Source organism: Crassostrea angulata, chromosome 8, assembly GCF_025612915.1.
Source record: "Crassostrea angulata isolate pt1a10 chromosome 8, ASM2561291v2, whole genome shotgun sequence".
Taxonomy (NCBI): Eukaryota; Metazoa; Mollusca; class Bivalvia; order Ostreida; family Ostreidae; genus Magallana; species Magallana angulata.
This window is the reverse complement of record NC_069118.1, coordinates 26,309,784-26,327,888: the sequence shown is the minus strand read 5'-3', so window position 1 is coordinate 26,327,888 and position 18,105 is coordinate 26,309,784. Positions and strand designations below refer to the sequence as shown.

Sequence of the window (18,105 nt, the reverse complement as noted above, 5' to 3'; positions counted from 1 at the left end):
CTTCTATAATACATTACAAAATATACCTCGGTAAAGAGCTATAGAAAAAGACTTTAGAGCCCTTTAAGGTCAGTAATATTAGGGGCCAGCCTCTTTTTCGTTGTATCAAATGAAAGGTCATTTAATTTGAAAGACATTTTGTTCAACAATTGTTTAGAAATTCGTTACTGTTTTTGAGATATCTGAGAAAAAAAAAACGTTTAAGGGGCCGGTCCCTTATCTCCTTATTAAGGCAACTGAACCAAAGTTTGAATGTTGCATGTTGTTAGGTCCATCATATTGAGCATTTTTTCTTCTATACTGCATTTCAAAATATTTTTACTTTTGGAGATATAGGTGATCAAAGTTTTTGACTTTTGACCCCTTAAAACCCCTAATTACGTAACACATGAAAAAGACGTTATGCTGTTGAACTTCATAACTGTAAGATAAACATATTTGCTTCTATAATCCATTACAAAATATACCTCGGTAAAGAGCTATAGATAAAAGATTTTAGAGCCCTCTAGGTCCCTAATATAAGGGGCGAGCCCCTTTTTCTTGGTATCAAATGAAAGGTTATTTCATTTCAAAGACATTTTGCTCAACAGTTGTTAAGAAACTCGTTACCGTTTTTGAGATATTTGAGAAAAACCTTTTAGGGGCCGGTCCCTTTTCTCCTTATATGGGCTGCTGAACCAAAGTTTGAAGTTTGCATGTTGTTAAGTACATCATTTTGAGCATCTTTTCTTCTATACTGCATTCTAAACTATTTTTACTTTTGGAGGTATAGGTGATCTATGCTTTGGACTTTTGACCCCTTAAAACCCCTAATTACGTAACACATGAAAAAGACGTTATGCTGTTGAACTTCATAACTGTAAGATAAACATATTTGCTTCTATAATCCATTACAAAATATACCTCGGTAAAGAGCTTTAGATAAAAGATTTTAGAGCCCTCTGGGTCCCTAATATAAGGGGCCAGCCCCTTGTTCTTGCTATCAAATGAAAGGTCTTGTAAATTTAATCGTTTTTTTCATTACATGTTTTAACCAAATATTTTTCAGAAAAGAGATAAAGAAAGAAAAGCACGAAAATTCACGACGTTTTTTTAATCTCAATTTTCGGGTCCAGGCGAGTGTCCGCACATTTAGAGATAAATATGATAAAAGACCTTCATGCACAACTACAGTTTTTTTCTACCGACCCTGAAAATTTCAACTTTATATCTGCAATAGTTAAAGAGGAGTTCCACCGACCAAATACCCCTATAAAAATCATAAAATCGACGATATCTTAAAAACGAAAGTGACGTCATCAATGAAAAAATGTGCAACAAGCTTCAGATCAATACCTATCAGATCTGAAAGTTTCATAAAATTAAATGAGCCGTTGTGGAGAAATGGCGTGCACAAAATTTGTAAGAAAAAAAAAAATAAAAATAGGGAAGAAGAAACTTAAGAAAAATAAGGTCCCACGTTGGAAACGGAAGACCTTTATAATAGAATTGAAAAAGAAACAATAAAATAATAGAAGGGTCTTCCGCTGAAGACGGAGGACCCTCATAATAATAAGAAAAGTGAAAAAAAACCAATAGAATGATAGTAGGGTCTTCCGCTGAAGACGGAAGACCCTAATTATTGATGTTTGATGATCCTATCTCTATTTAATCTTTATTACTAAGTCTCCCGAATGAAATTTGGAGACTTATTGTTTTTGTACGGTTCTTAATACATGTACATGTATTATTATTCTTCGTCTTCTTCTTTTTTTTCTTTCCCGCTCTGAACTTGTTTCTCAGAGATGCCTGAACAGAATTGTACAAAACTCTAGGTTATGATAGGCCTGCATATCTAGTTGTGCACCCTGGTTTGATTTTAGACAACCACTTTTTTTTTTTGGTGGGGGGGGGGGTGGGGTCAAAAGGCTGTGGGGTCTAACATTGAATCTTGTAGGAAGAATCGTAGACTCTGTTGTAAATGGTAAGTTGAAAACGGACAAAGATAATAATATAGGGTTTTCATAATCATATATTGACTGTTACTGGCAATATATAGGGTTTATTAGATCTGACCCCTGGGGTCATCCCCACCCCCCAAGAATTTGAAATTACCATATATCTCAGAAACTGTTATAATCATGACCCCTAAACCATATATATTCATGTTTATGATGTTAAGGGGCATCAAATGCTATGTAGGTCATGGGCCCTGTGGGTGGTCCTGACCCCCTCAAACAGCAAGTCCCTTGATATCTTCAAAACAGTTGAGATCCCCACCCTTAAACCATATATATTCTTGTTCCTTCTGTCAAGGGGCATCAAACGGTATGTAGGTCATGGGCCCCGGGGGTGGTCATGACCCCCCTTAAACAGGAAGTGCACGAATATCTCGAAAACAGTTGATATCCCCACCCCTTAACCATATATATTATTGATCCTTAAAGGGCATCAAAAGGTATGTAGGTAATTGGCCTCAGGGTTCAATTTAATTTTTCAAAACCGTTATGCACATCTATGGAACAGTTCCTATCATATCCCAATATATGATGTGTATATCCATTAAATCATAAAAGGAGTTCTAGGATCTATGTTTTTTTGGAAGTGATAAACGTCAATTTTCTGCTACTTTTTGACTCCCTGGATGAAATTTAAATGTTTAAAACCTTACTGCACATCTATAGAACAGTCCCTATCATATCTCAAGATTTGATGTGTTTATCCATAAATTCATAAGAGAAGCTCTTGGATCTGTGTTGTTGTTTTTTTTATTGATAAACTTCAATTTTCTGCTACTATTTGACTCCCTGGATGAAATTTAAATTTTTAAAACCTTATTGCACATCTATAGGACAGCCCCAATGATATCCCAAGAGATGACGTAGCTACTCCAAAAGTTGTAAGAGGAGTTCTGGGAACCATACTTTTTTTTGCAAAAAAAACGTCATTTTTTGTTGCCCACTGATTCCCTTAATAACAAAAAAAAGTTCTGGAACCTGATCACACTTCAATATGACACACCAATCATACTCTAGATCATTTGGCTACTGCCCCCAAAAAATGACGTTTTTGAAACCAGTTTTTTTTGTTAAAAAAAAAAAAAAAAAAAAAAAAAAAAAAAAAAAAAGTCATTTTCAGCCATTAAATGACCCCCAGGACAAAATTGAAAATTCCGAAACCTTATTGTGCATCTATAGGATACCATATAACATTTTCTGAGGGATGATTTGTCTACTGTTGAAAATGTAGGAAGAGTTCGAGGAAGAAGGTTTTTTGTGTTTTTACCAACTATTTGACCCCCAGGACTACATTGTAACAGAGAATTTTTGAAACCTTTTTACAAAACAACATGATACCCCAAATCAAACTCTAAGAGTTCAGTTTATAAGATGTAAGAGTAGTTTGAAAAAGTAAAACGTGACAGACGGACGGACGGTCGGACGGGCGGAACAGGGTAACAACAATATACCCGAACTTTTTTTAGAAAGTGCGGGTATAAAAACCGGCAGAAAACAACTTGAATGAAGGCTTTATACATAAATTCAAATTACTGCAAGTAAACAATTGTTAATATTCAAGGTAATTTAAGATATTGCAGAAATGATTTAAATCTGAGTTATAATCTCTTTAAAAGACGGCGTTAATTTTGAATTTGCACTATTTTTTTATTTTAAATTACAACATTATGACATTTTGCCGTTAGCTGTAAAAACTGGTGTCCAGTATATACAAAATAGGTCTTAAACCAGGCTTTTTTCATTAATGCAAAAAAAGAAGATTACATCGGACAAGGAATCTATCACATTTTATTTCATTAGAACTTCTGTAATTTCTTGCACACTCGTGGGCGAGACATCCGATATTACGTAGACACTGCTGGTAAACTTTTGCAAGCGACAAAATTTTAGAGAAACAGTCGTTACTATGATGTTGCTAATCTATCTGATATATCTAATCTCTATTAATAAATGATAAAAGAAGAGTATAAATATTTCACATGACTGAAGAGAAATATATAAAAGGGTAAACCAGTATCATATCCTTATAAATATGTTCTTATAATTATTTTGCTTTACATTTCTTCCAATTTCTAACAGTTTGATGTGAATGGTCTGCCAGGCGCCAGTCTGCCAGTCCAACATGAAAAATTCTATTGTTGACAATAAAAATGCTGTATGACACATTTTGGAAAAAAAGACATTAAACACTGAAGATACTGGGCATGTTACATAATTATTTTGAAAAAGGCCGTTGTTACAATACTACTTACTGTTTGAATATTTATAACTTGCTCATCAACCATGTTTCAGTGTTGTTATTAATCATAGAATAGTAAGTAAGTAATTGCATATTTTCTTAAAGTCAATTTCTATTTTCAATTATATTTTTTTTCAGATCTTGGAGAGCAATTTTTCTGTTCGTTGTAATTATCTCTTGCACCTTGGTATTTTATTTCAACCCGACCAAGTATATTCAGCTTATACATTACGACTCATTATTTAGAATAACTTTGAATAAATTCCCTGGGATAAGTTTTGAAATGAAAAATGAATTGGCCACAAAAAATTCAAATCGGACAGCAGAGCTGAAAATGAAAGTAGTGACCGCCCTTACGACAACCCGTCCCCCTGGACCATTGAGGGAAGAGTCCTGTGACATTGAAACAGCTTTGCTCTTTTTAAGAATGAATAAAAATTCATCAATCGATAATTACACCGACCCGCTTGCTAGTAAGTATCATTTTTTTCAATATTAATATCGATATTTTGATGGACATTTTAATATATTGATATTGATAAATCTTGCATGTAACATCATTCCCTACAGGGATGCAAAAGAAAAAAGTAAAAGATCTGCCTTCCATTTATAAACAAATTCTTTGTTCAGATATTAAATCACCTTTTCTTAATGAACTCATCTTTCAAAAACTACCTAAGGCTAATATTTTCTTCATTTACAACATATGTAGGTCAATCATTTTCCAAACGACACTTATTACATTATTCTTTATAGCTAATGTATGATTAAAGAAAGGCAATAGGATATTGAAAGATAGTCCATACTTTAAAGAATGTAGGATAACAATACATGCATACTAGTATGGATGCTATATGAATAATTTGTTCGAAGACATGTCAATTGCTAATATCTAAATTTTCGTTTTCACGTTGATAAAATACCATCAATTTAGTACAATTATTAAACAGTTTACTATCACGTCCCCCCCCCCCTAAAAAAGGATTGCCTAATAAAAGGCGTCTAAAAATTTGAGATGCATTTACTTTTAATTGAAGAGAGCCTTCATAATGACCCAGATTGGAACATGTTTAGATTATTCACGTACTAATATGTCATTTCAAAATGTTGATCCCAACCACTGACTGGGCAGTATCTTAGTTATTTGTGTACCAAGTTTAAGTATCAAATCATTCATCAACATGTTTGCCAAGGGGGAATGATTACAATCGGAAAATCAATGTGTTAAATATAAACGCGTATGATTTAAAGTTAATATATATATACATTTCTGTTACAATTTGAAATCCACTGAAGAGCCGATCAGGCGAAAGCGCTCTGGATTAAATTTGAGAGAAATGGATTATTGTGTTATCGTCTACTGAAAACCTTTTTCTATATATATATATATATATATATATATATATATATATATATATATATATATATATATATATATATATATATATATATATATCTATCTATCTTATAATTTCAGATGTTATTCCAATTGGAGGATTAGATTGGTTGTTTAACAAAACGGTTCCATGTGTTTTAGATCAAAATATTTTTAATTCTACGAATCATGAGCAATTTCAAACATTCATTTCTTGTTCAAATGAGGCAGTGACAGTGAAAAAAATCAAAATAGATTCAAACTCAAGCACTCAGATTTTCAAGTTCCCAGACGCTTGTCTCGGAAAAGTGATTTCAACTTCTTGTGAAGATGGTAAACGAGTCCCTAATGTTGTTCATTATATCTGGTTTGGAAACATTGCTTTTGATTTTATCTATTTTGTGAGTTTCTACAGTGTTCATAAATACCAAAAGCCGTGCTTAATACTTCTTTATTACGAGTTTCTACCCTCGGGCAAGTGGTGGGATCTTCTTCGACATATAGTGCATAATATAGTGTTGGTTCAAATGACGCCTCCTACCTTAATATCTGGAAAAAAGATCAAGTTTGTTCAACACAAAGCTGACATCACGCGACTTAAAATATTAAAAGGTATTTGATATTATATAAATAGTGCCTGTTTGGGAGGGTAACTGTTGAAATTGACACCCCAAGGAAACCATTGTCAACCGACGCGAAGCATAGGTTGATAATGGTTTTCGAGGGGTGTCAATTTCAACAGTTACCCTCCCAAATAGGCACTATTTATTTTATTATACTGAATGTCTTAAATTTTAGAGAAAATTTCACTGCTTTTATATAGAAATGAAGTTAATTTCACGGCGAACTGTACGCACTAATTCACGCGCATGTAACAATTCGTTGTGTTACCCGTTGCCAAGTGTGTTGCTAACGCTAAGGGTAATAGAACGGATTATCAACTGCGTCTACAACAATCAGATTTCAGTATTTAACATGAAAGTATAATAAAACCTTATAGGAAATTTCTTTTTTATTGATTCTATTTCTGTCTCTCCCATTGAGTATTAATAAACAGCTGTCTAAGAATGGTTCGAGATAATAGAATCCCTTGTAGTTCATCATAATTTTATCATCTCTTTAACTCCTCTTTGAACCTTGTTTAATGAATAGAATATCTAGCTGGTATTGCAAGTTAGAGAATTACACAATAGCTATTTGTTAAAAGTGTTGTGTCGTTCATGTTTATACCTAAAAATGTTCAACACTACAGTATTACGATTATTATGTTGCCTTTTGTTTACTGGTGGATATAAGTAACTGTGAAATATGAAAATGTTTTTACTGCCTTAACGTTGTAAAAAAGAGGAAGTGTTTGTACTTTCAGTTTATCAAATTTTATTGATTATATATTGAATATTCAGCATACAAAAATAATCGACAAACATCACTATTCTTTCCAAGACTTTACAAGCACAACACAATTGCTATTATTATGCTGCCTGTTGTTAACTGATGGGTTTTTACTGTCTAGCTCATAAATACTTGTCAAAATGCAGACGTTTGCTCTTTCATTTTATAAACTGATTTTGATAATGAAATAGTCCGCCTGTTCTTATAAAAACACACACAAAATTAGCAAACGTCATTAATCTTTCCACAAATATTAGAAATGAAAGACAACTTAGTGCCCTTTCGACGGAAATACGAGTTGTTTAGCAGATGGAATGTCATTGCATTTTGGTATCGCTTTCTTAATTACACGAAATATAAAATGCATTTTAATGACTTCAAGGTAACAATTCCTATCATGATATATAATGATTTTTTTTCTTCAAAATTTAAACCATAAAAAAGATTCCATAACTATTGAAATATTTTTTAATTGTTTGATGTCAACTGTAGGTGACGTTTTCCCTATATAAAACGGTTTGGTTGCCTTTACGTAGTCACTAGCGCCCCGGCTATACATTCTCTAGGCTTATGTTTAATGCCTGTTAACGACACTTTTAATATTTTCCTACATACATATGCTACTTCGGTATAGTATGCATACGCTATAGTTTATATAAAATACCCCCACCCCAAATGATGCAGAATGTAGAAAATGTTTATTGCTTGTTTAAACATTCTTTTCAAGTGACCATACTCATCAGATATTGTTTAAAATTCTTTAATGAGATTGCTTTTTTTCAAACACACTACAAATAAATTAGTGTTACTAGATAATTCATCGTAAGAAGGCTATGCACTATTTCTAATATCATATCCAACTTGTATAATCTTTATTTTTTTAAAGATAAATTTTTACAACTATTCCAGAGTATGGAGGCATTTACGTGGACACTGATGAGTATTTCTTGAGACCAGGGGATGAATTGAGGAACTCGAATTGCACAATGGGTAAGGCACACGATAGATCCATTGGAAGTGCGCTGATATATGCAGAAAAGGGTGCGTTATTCATTGATAAATGGATCGATAGTTATAATAACTATGATCCGTCAAAATGGGGAGACAACTCTGTACTTATGGCCGAAAAACTAGCCCGGAAGTTTCCTGATCTCATTCATGTGTTCGAACACCATTGTGCATTCTATCCACATGGATTAGTTTTGTATAACCAGAACTACAAATGGTCGCATAGCTATGGGCTACATATCTATAAAACAGGACACATACCAGAGCTTCAAAAAATAAACTTTGAAACTGTGCGGAATATTAATAATACTATCGGAGCGGTCTTCCGATACATACTATTTGGAAGTAAGGAGCTGTGTTCTAGTTAGTGTAAAAAATACATGTATGTCTGGATTTTTTCTGCGAGGTGCTATATCAGGATTTTGTTATCATGGGTTTTATTTTATTTAGATTGTTGCTGTATTAAGTTTATATCATGAGAATGATTCGTACTAGATACATGTAAACTTACAAAAATGTAGTATCTTTAAAATGAATGAATATTGACATAACATTAAATATCTTTGCCGTATTATGAAATTAGTCTTATATCAAAATTAGCCATATTTCGAAACAAAACGAAATTCAGGCTATTTCTGTCTGATTCTGCTTTCCATTGAAGAAATCGGCAGGGCTATAATAACAAATATAATTTTACTAGTTGCAAGGAAATATAGTTTTTCATGTGTTTTTTAGAGAAATCTTATTCTTCGAAGATTTACTTTATTACAATATGAAGGAAATTTCAATTATAGTTTTGAGGGACACTTTTTAAATTTCAAAAGTAATAGTAAATGTCCATGAATACAATAATTATATCTTTTATCTAGTTTTTTGAAAATTTCATGCAAAGTTCTATAGAATATTATATAAGTGTGGTTTTTCATTGTCATCTATGGATTTTTCTTTTGCATTCTGATTATACATCGAGTCCTTAAAGGGGCATAACCACAATTTTGGTTAGAATTATTATTTTCGTTTTTTAATAATCAAAATGCTTCAGTAAAGCATTTTTAATAGGCAACTAAAATTTGAGTGTCATTCGTCAAGCTATAAGCAATATACAGAGTTTAATGTTCTTTGCAATGTTAGCAAATCTTTTGTTTACATTTTGAATGTAGAAGTAGAGGTTTCAGTTTTATGCCTGAACTAAATGTGTTATAAGTTCACAACTGTTTATTTATGCTTAAAATGAATAAGAAGGTAGAAAAATCAGCTTGAAAAAGTAAATTGAAACGTATATATATAAACAAAAACAGGACATGAGCCTTGTTTTCATTACAAAGAACTGTGAGTCATGTATCTTGCTTATAACTCTATGACTGACTCTCAAATTGAAATGAATGTCTAAAGCATTGTAAATAATGAAAACAGAAAAATACAATTTGACCAAAATCGTGACCATGCCCCTTAATTAATGTTTACTATCTCAAAACGACAAAATTTCATTAAAATTAATTTATGTTCTTTCCTTTGTTATTTGATAAGATATCGATAAAAATTAACAATCAAGTATCAAACATTAACCATACTTAAATTAAGAATAAACACGCAACAAGTGTGCAAACAAGAAGAACAGTTATACACATGTAATGGGAACTTGTGTCCGGACAAAGTTAAACATTTTGCGCAATTATGGCTGAATGTCACTTAATGTTCTTTCGATCGAATGTATGAACATATAAAACAAAGAGCAATACCGCAGTTTTGAAGTACGGTTATTAATGTGAAGGTAATGATCAGTTGCGAATAATGACTCATAATTGCACAATATGTTTTGCTTTGTCCAGAAACGATTCCCATTGCATGTGTGTAATGACGTTTGTGGATGTAATGCATTTTGTTGATGTATTAGGAAGAATAAAAAAATGAAAACGAATTTCAAATTGATTCATTTATTCAAAAAAGGATAAATAAAATGAAATATCATAAGAAAAATAAAAAAATTACACTCACACAACACTTCTCAAAATTAAAATACTAGTATGGAATACAACTAAGTACAAAACTAAAACTATTAACAAAAAGAAATGCATAACTAAAAAAAAAAGTAAATTTAACTTCATTACAGTGTAATTATTTTTATCATTTTGTAGGCTTCTGTATAATGTGGTTGAAAAACGGTGCACTATGCTTTTAATTATTCATTGTATACTCAGCATAAACATATATGTACACACAGTCTTTAGGGCATTGCAAAAATATATAATTGCATTTTTTGTCGAAGATAAACTACATGTATGTGTTCGATTGGTCATATTTATGCATCAACTGTCATCATAATATCATATCTAGTCGTTATTGTTCATTAATCTACAAGATTTCACTTTCATAAATTATTTACTAACTATATGTTGGAAATTTCAAAGCTGTACCTTATGTTGTTCCAGATGTTGCCACACGATCTTTCCTCATTATTAATTTCTGACAAATCATTTATATGAATTAAAATATCATTTTAAAATTAAATTGACTTTCAGTGTCAGAATTCTTTATTACAAAACCACAGGTGAAATACTGACGTTCTGTCAGGTAAAAGTTACATAGCTCTGGCATTCAATCGCCTTTCCCAGTCATGCAACTTACCGAAGGGCATAGGTTCATCATATGAACAATATCTAATGTAAAGAATAAACATGGCTCCTAATAAACTTTATTAAATGGTCCATTTATATCTAAAGTTTTGTTGAAATGATTGCATTTGAAACCTATGTAGCAGTTTAATTTTAAATTTTACGATATGCATTTCTTGAAAGCGATAGCTGCGTGCCATCTTGTGTGACGTCGTAGTTGTCAAACGCTCAAACGTTTAGCATAAAATGTGTTTTATACCTATTTATAATGAGAATGAAACCTTTTCTCAACTTAGCATTTGTTTAAACATATAAATAAAACTAATGAATGATAATTTCAACTTATAATTTTAATTTTTTTTTAACGATAATTGAATTAAATAGTGTAAAGTTTGTTTCAAAAGTTTGCTTAGTAGTTTTGTCATTTCGTATTCCGTATACCGTAAATCCTTAGTGTTTTTCTGAGCAATTGTCTTCATCAAAAAACTTTACTCATTTTACCGATATCAGCAATAAGCAAGAGGCCTACGGGCTTTGGCGGTCAAGTGAATATCATAGCCTAGTGTTAAAGCACTACCGGACAAGGCGGGACCAACGTCAATTGGTTTCCCATGTGACCACCCCTCCGCCCCCGCCCCCCCCCCGAAAAAAAGCCCACCAAAAACAAAACTAACTAGTGGATATATTAATTGTTCTCTAACAGTTAAAGGTCTTTCCATCTCATACTTTATATGTTTAAAATCCTTTTATTTTAATAAAACCGAGAAAAAAATCAAAAAGTCACTATCTCTTACGGTTTTTAGAGCAGTAGCGATAACAATCATTTTGCACAAAAGGGGCAAAAAACCCCTAAACTTTATTAAGGTGGGGGCTAAATAGCAACATTTAAAACTGTCTTATAAATTTCAATTATAGTCAGGTAAAGGTTTATATATACCACCTTAAACATAAGAGATATTAAATTCATTAAAACAAAGGCTGTCAAATGACCTTGACTTTTGAACCATATGTCCTTTCAATCGGCTAAGGGAGTCGCTTCAATCACATATGATCCAATGTTCAGTACTAGTGTTTCTATGATTTTTGTTTCATAAGTTCTTGGTGTTCATATTAAATGTTTGAAACTTTCAGGGGCAATAACTGATGGAAGGTAGCCGGGAGTCTTGGGCCCTCTCGGTATGAATAGATTGAAAGAGTCTGTAAGTGAACTGAAGACATTGGTTAAAGTTTCAAATCTCTATCTCTAACTTTTTTAAGAATTAGTGATAAGTGATAACAAGCATTTTGTATATTAGAGGCAGTAAGTCTTCTATTATTTTAATGCTGTAGCTCAATGGTCATAAATATTTTGAAATTTCTTAAAAAATCCTACTACATCCATTAAAGAGTTCCTTCATATCCTCTTAACCTTGACCTTCACCTTTATGTCGATTTGAGTGGCCAAGGTAGACGCTTCAATTCCAAGTGAATATATGTCGCTACATGTACGAGGTATAGTAAAAAAGTTGTAAGTGTTTTTATTGAATGTTCAATACAGTCTATATTTTTAGATTATATTGTACATGTACGGCTTCAAATTTCTCGGATGACATTACCATAACGTTTGTCGTTGGTGATTGAAGAGTCCAGGGTGTTGAAATAAAACAAAAGATATCATTTTTTTAACATGAACAAACAAATTTAGATATTTTAAACCTATTTTAAACCTTCCTCGAAACTAAAAAAAAAACCTTTAGCGTGTTGTAAATGATCTTCAGGGACGCCTTTTCTAGAACGATCACCTACGTGAAACGGTCGTCTAATGACTGTTACAATAGAACACAAGTGCAGAGTGCTGTTTTTAAATTCAAACATGTCATGTAAAATTTAGAAGGTTTATAATGTAGAATAGCCGTTTATCATATGAAATAATGAACTTTTGAAAAATTATGGTGTTCAAAAGTAAAACAAATTTAAAAGAGAAAAGAAAAATTCAGAGTTGGGTCAGCACATAAATATTGAGTATCTTTTCCGACAATTCAAAATTTCCGCCTTGGACATCCCTTCTTTTGGAAAATTTTCTAAATTCACGCATGCTATAAAATATCCAATATACGTAAAATAGGAACATGGAAAATGTTATTTACGTGTATATCCATTTTCCGAATTTTATGGTACAAGAACACATGCAGATTCAGATCGGTTTGGGAAAGAACCAAAGAAAAAATGTCTCACTGTTTTTGTTTTTTTATAAAATGTCAAAATAAAAATAGTTCATAAATGTTAAAATGTCTTACAATTCCCTAATGACTAATTTTGATTTTCCATATTTACGGCATTGCGGGACATATAAAAGCTACTGCAGTTAATTAATAGTAAACATAATTATTTGACCAGAACAAGCTTGGACGTTCACGTCATTCTAAGTGGGTGCTATTGTTTTACACGCACTTGCTGGATCCAGAGTGAGTTTGTTTCGTATCACCGCTGCAATAACATTCCACATTCTAACTGTGCATGGTTCTTTATACAAGTATTCGTTACACATTAAACAAACAAAATTGATGTACTGGCTTTATTTTTAAAACAATTACAATACTGCATTTAATCATGTGTGGTTTACACACGTGTGTTTAGAGAAAATTCGGATGACACAGACTTTGATGTTAAATAGTTTTTGATAGCTTGGATTAATTTTCGTACAAAATCGCTGCATATAGACATTTAGAACAATAAGATATTCCAACAAAGATCAAATTGACTATTTATTTATTTCCTGTGTATTCCTTTGCTTCCTGTGTATAGAGATTTGCAGCGTTCACGGCCTCTGGTAGAATGCAAGTCCCTGAAATGTTCTTCTGAAACAAATTGCTCCTGTAATTTGTAATTATGGAGAAAAAATATTCCAATACTTGAAAAACGTTTGGTAATGTGGCAGTAAAACACATCGATTACTGAAATAAGGCTGAATAATTTTTAGGTATATATGAAGACATACATGTTTTTGGTCAATTTTTTAAAGTTACAGAAAGACAAAAACAATGACATATATCACTTTTCTCATATTTTATTTTTCACATCAATTATGTACCTACAGGTTTATCCTTATCAATTACACTACTTCACAATAAAATGTCCACATAGGAAACAGGTAGTGTTAATACATTAAAAACAACTGGCTATATACTAAATATATTAAACTCTGTTCATTCATTTGAAACACATCCCAAACAAAATTGTTGGTAAATGTTATTTGCATTTTAGAATAACGCAAAAAAGTTTAATTTCAAGTCTAAAATTAAAAAAAAATATAAAGCAATTGTTGTTAATGAGAGTAAATATATCAGCAAAAGAAAATACCTTAGTAAATACATTATTCAGTAAAAATGAAACAAACAAATCATGCATTGTACTAGAGGTTTTATACTTTTAAAATAAACAAAACGACACGATCTTGTCCTACACAACTCTTTAAAAACAATACATACATACATGTGCATTTTTTAAAGTATTTTTTTCAACATCGAGTTCTAAGCATTGCATAGTATATGTTCGCCATGTTTATTGACCTTGGTCTCTTTTTTTCCGGGACAGCTAATGATAATTCAGGAGCTGTTTTCTATTTCCCCCTTTCAAACGTACGACAGAGGAAGACTCAGGTGACATAGATATGTTATTAGGAACATATCAGCCTTATTGTTTGATATTTAACATTTTGGAAACATTTCCAACAATCATTAGGCATTTTCGGTTTATGTTGAACACTACATTAGACGTGCATGACATCTATAAACCACCATAACATTCGGATAAAGAATGGTGACACTAACAAATACTTAAATCTTATGCGAATTTGTCAAATTTAGGGATACAGAGTAAGAAAACAAAATTAGAGATATGCGTTTTGCAGCCTCAGGAAAGCCCAGAACTACCTAGATCTTTCAAACCAACAGTTTCTATGATGTATTACGTAAAGACATCTAACCACAAATAGAAAATATCATTGGCACAATCATAGTGGTCCTTTTTTCTTTTTTATTAAATGTTAATCGAGAAAGTGCACAACATCCACATGAACAAAGTACCGAATCTTCAAAAAAAAAATTAAAGACACTTAGAAGTACTTAGATCTTATGGTCAATTGTTGCCAAAGGAGACTCAATGGGAAGAATCTTGTCATACCTTCTACACAAGATAAAAAAGATTGAAGACGGTATCTGTAGAAGTCGTACCCGGGAGAACCTGAACCCTTGAAAACTCGCGCCTTCATGACAGATGTAGGGTACATGTCTCAAAAAGAAGACTTGGGAATACATGAAATTTATTTAATTCCTTTAAATAAAACCATTCTGTGAAACAAACGAAAAAGACAAGCATCCACTATCTGTTCCGTCAAATTATTGAAATGATTAATTAAACTAAAAATCATATGTAAACAGAAAAATCAGTGTATGACCATAACTATCTCATGTTATTTTTATCTCTTTTCAGTAAAAAAAATAAATTGTAATTATTTAGCACTTATATGAACTTCATAAGAATGTTGGTAAGTCGTATTGCTTCATAATTGTTTTTCATTTTTAGAAAACAAAAACATAAAAGTAAACAATGAGATGTAAGACCTAATTACTTCGCACGAATGACGATTGTACTGATTGCTTCGCACGAATGACGAATGTACATTACATCTACAAACCACCGATACATTAGAATGATAAAATTTAAATCAAAGGCTCTCGGGAGTACTTAGATCTTATTGAGAATTGTTTCCCACACACAGTTGTTCAAAGAAAACTACAGTCACAGTCATGTGTTTTGCAAGTTAAAAAATGATTAAAGATTAAAGATACTCATAAGTACTTAGATCTTATGGTCAATTGTTGCCAAAGGAGACTCAATGGGAAGAATCTCGTCATACCTTCTTCACAAGATAAAACAAAAAAATTGAAGACGGTATCAGGAGAAATCATACCCGGGAGAATCCGTACCCTTGACAACTCGGGCCTTCATGACAGCTGTAAGGTACAGGTCTCAAAGAGAAGATTGGGAATACATAAAATTTATTTTAATTCCTTTAAATAAAACCATTCTGTGAAACGAACGAAAAATACAAACATCCACTATCTATTCTGTCATATTAAATAAATGATTAATTAAACCAAAAATTATATGTAAACAGTAAAATCAGACTTTGACCATTACTATCTCATGTTATTTTTATCTCTTTTCTGTAATAAAAAACAACAAATTGTAATATTTAGAACTTATTTGGACTTCATAAGAATATTGGTAAGCCGTATTGTTTTATAATTGTTTTTCATTTTTAGAAAAAAAAAAAGAGAAACATCAAAGTAAACAATGAGATGTAGGACCTGATTACTTCGCACGAATGACGAATGTACTGATTGCTTCGCACAAATGACGAATGTACATTACATCTACAAACCACCGATACATTAGAATGATAAAATTTAAATCAAAGGCTCTCGGGAGTACTTAGATCTTATTGAGAATTGTTTCCCACACACAGTTGTTCAAAGAAAACTACATTCACATTCATGTGTTTTGCAAGATAAAAAATGTTTAAAAATTGAAGACACTCATAAGTACTTAGATCTTATGGTCAATTGTTGCCAAAGGAGACTCTATGGGAAGAATCTTGTCATACCTTCTACACAAGATAAAACAAAAAGATTGAAGACGGTATCAGGAGAAGTCATACCCGGGAGAACCCGTACCCTTGAAAACTCGTGCTTTAATGACAGATGTAAGGTACAGGTCCTGGAAAAAAAGACTTGGGAATACATAAAAATTGTTCAATTCCTTAAAAGAAAAACCTTAAGCATCCAAAAAAGTCAAAGATCCAATATCTGTTCTCTCAATAATAAAATGATTAATGAAACTAAAGATTATATGTTAACAGTATAATTTGTTTTTGATTATAACTACTTAGTTTGATTCTTATCACTTTTTTCGAGACCGGAAGTGTAATGATTCAGCATTTTTACGGACTTCATATGAATATTGGTAAGCCGTACTGTTTTGTAATTAATTTTTTTTACAAAAAAGAGAACCATCGTATAAATTAAACATTGAAATTTAAGATCTGATTGCTTTGGACAAATGACGAATGTACATTACATCTACAATATTAATCCACCGATTCATCAGGTTGATAAGAAATTCAAAGGCTCTCGGGAGTACTTAGATCTTATTGAGAATTGTTTGCCAGACATGGTTGTTCAGAGGAAACTACTGTGTTTTGCAAGATAAAAAATGTTTGCTGACGTAGTACGACCAAAGACTTTCAAAATTTTGTTGAGGATTTACTAGACATCATAACCTAGAGCCCCACCCCACCTACCCCCCCCCCCCCCCACACACACACACACACACACATGTTATGGACTAGAGAGTTTGTTTGGTTGTTTTTTTTAATTTGACATTTTTTGCATATTTGGTCCAGCTAAATAATACCCGGGGTGGTATAGTCATAGACTATATATTCTAGAGACGTTCCAAACCAACATTGGTAGCAAATGGACTTGTAATTTTTACAAAATCAATAAAACAAGAGGCCCACAGGCCTTTACGTTCACCTATACATTACTCTTCGTATTGACATGTCTGAGATTCTCATGTTTACATTTTAAGCTTCGTTTCGAAGTGTAAACCCTTATCTGAGACTCCTCTGATTGTTACCCTGCATGTATTACTTAATGTTTAAACATATTCATTAAAGAAAATAAGGGATGGGAGGCAGGGTTTACAAATGTAAGAGTCGGACGAATCTCGAATTATCTATAATTTAGCCAATTGTAAACTTTTCGTCATAAGACACCTGCAGTCTTGTAAAGGTCAATCTTCTGTAATAGTCAGTTTCGTTTATAATGCACACCAAATGCAAATGCAACTGTCCTATGGCACCGCAGTGTATTTCACAATTGGATATTAGGATATTATGAATATAGTGCATGAGATTATCTCCCATGACTGTGATAGTACAGAAGAAAATATTAATAATTTATTCTTACTATGTGACCATATTAGCCCAACCGTCGGACCTGAATCTTTGTCTTAAGTCATTAAGTCATTAATTAACGTAGAGGGGTCCATGGGCATCATAACAATACATTAAGTTTTTTCTCAAATCTATGTTGAAGTAGAGAAAAGTTTACATTTTTACTATAGGGCCATATTGGCCCCACCCTAGAGTCTGAACCCCTGACCCGGTGGTTATGAGTTTTACATTTTAACAGCTCTAGAGATTTGTGGACATCATAACGAGTCATTTACTTTTTTTCCCATATATCTAGTAGTAGAAGGAACAATTTTGAAAATGTTTATTTGCTTATTTGACCCAGTCTGTGAGGTCCTTGGAGTAATGAATCCATTAATATCACAATTTAGATCCCTCTTACCATAGAGATGCTTCATATCAAACATGGTAACAAATGGTTTTCAAGAACTTAAAAAAAAAAACTTTTAAACCTACGATGGAAA

At 32.2% G+C, this 18,105-nt stretch overlaps 1 protein-coding gene across 2 annotated transcripts in view; it reads left to right on the top strand.

The window, feature by feature from the left end:
- LOC128159950 (uncharacterized) overlaps positions 1-10,870 on the top strand; it is a 33,335-nt gene extending 22,465 nt beyond the window's left edge. Inside the window, exons 2-4 of one of the 2 annotated variants that reach the window (XM_052823187.1) lie at positions 4,375-4,709; positions 5,714-6,223; positions 7,913-8,407. In XM_052823187.1, coding sequence (XP_052679147.1) covers positions 4,375-4,709; positions 5,714-6,223; positions 7,913-8,379 — 1,312 coding nt within the window. In that variant the 3' untranslated portion in view covers positions 8,380-8,407. Of the gene's footprint in view, positions 1-4,374; positions 4,710-5,713; positions 6,224-7,912 lie in introns of both variants that reach the window. The other variant, XM_052823189.1, reaches the window with a different exon arrangement.
- The last annotated feature ends 7,235 nt before the right edge of the window (positions 10,871-18,105 follow it).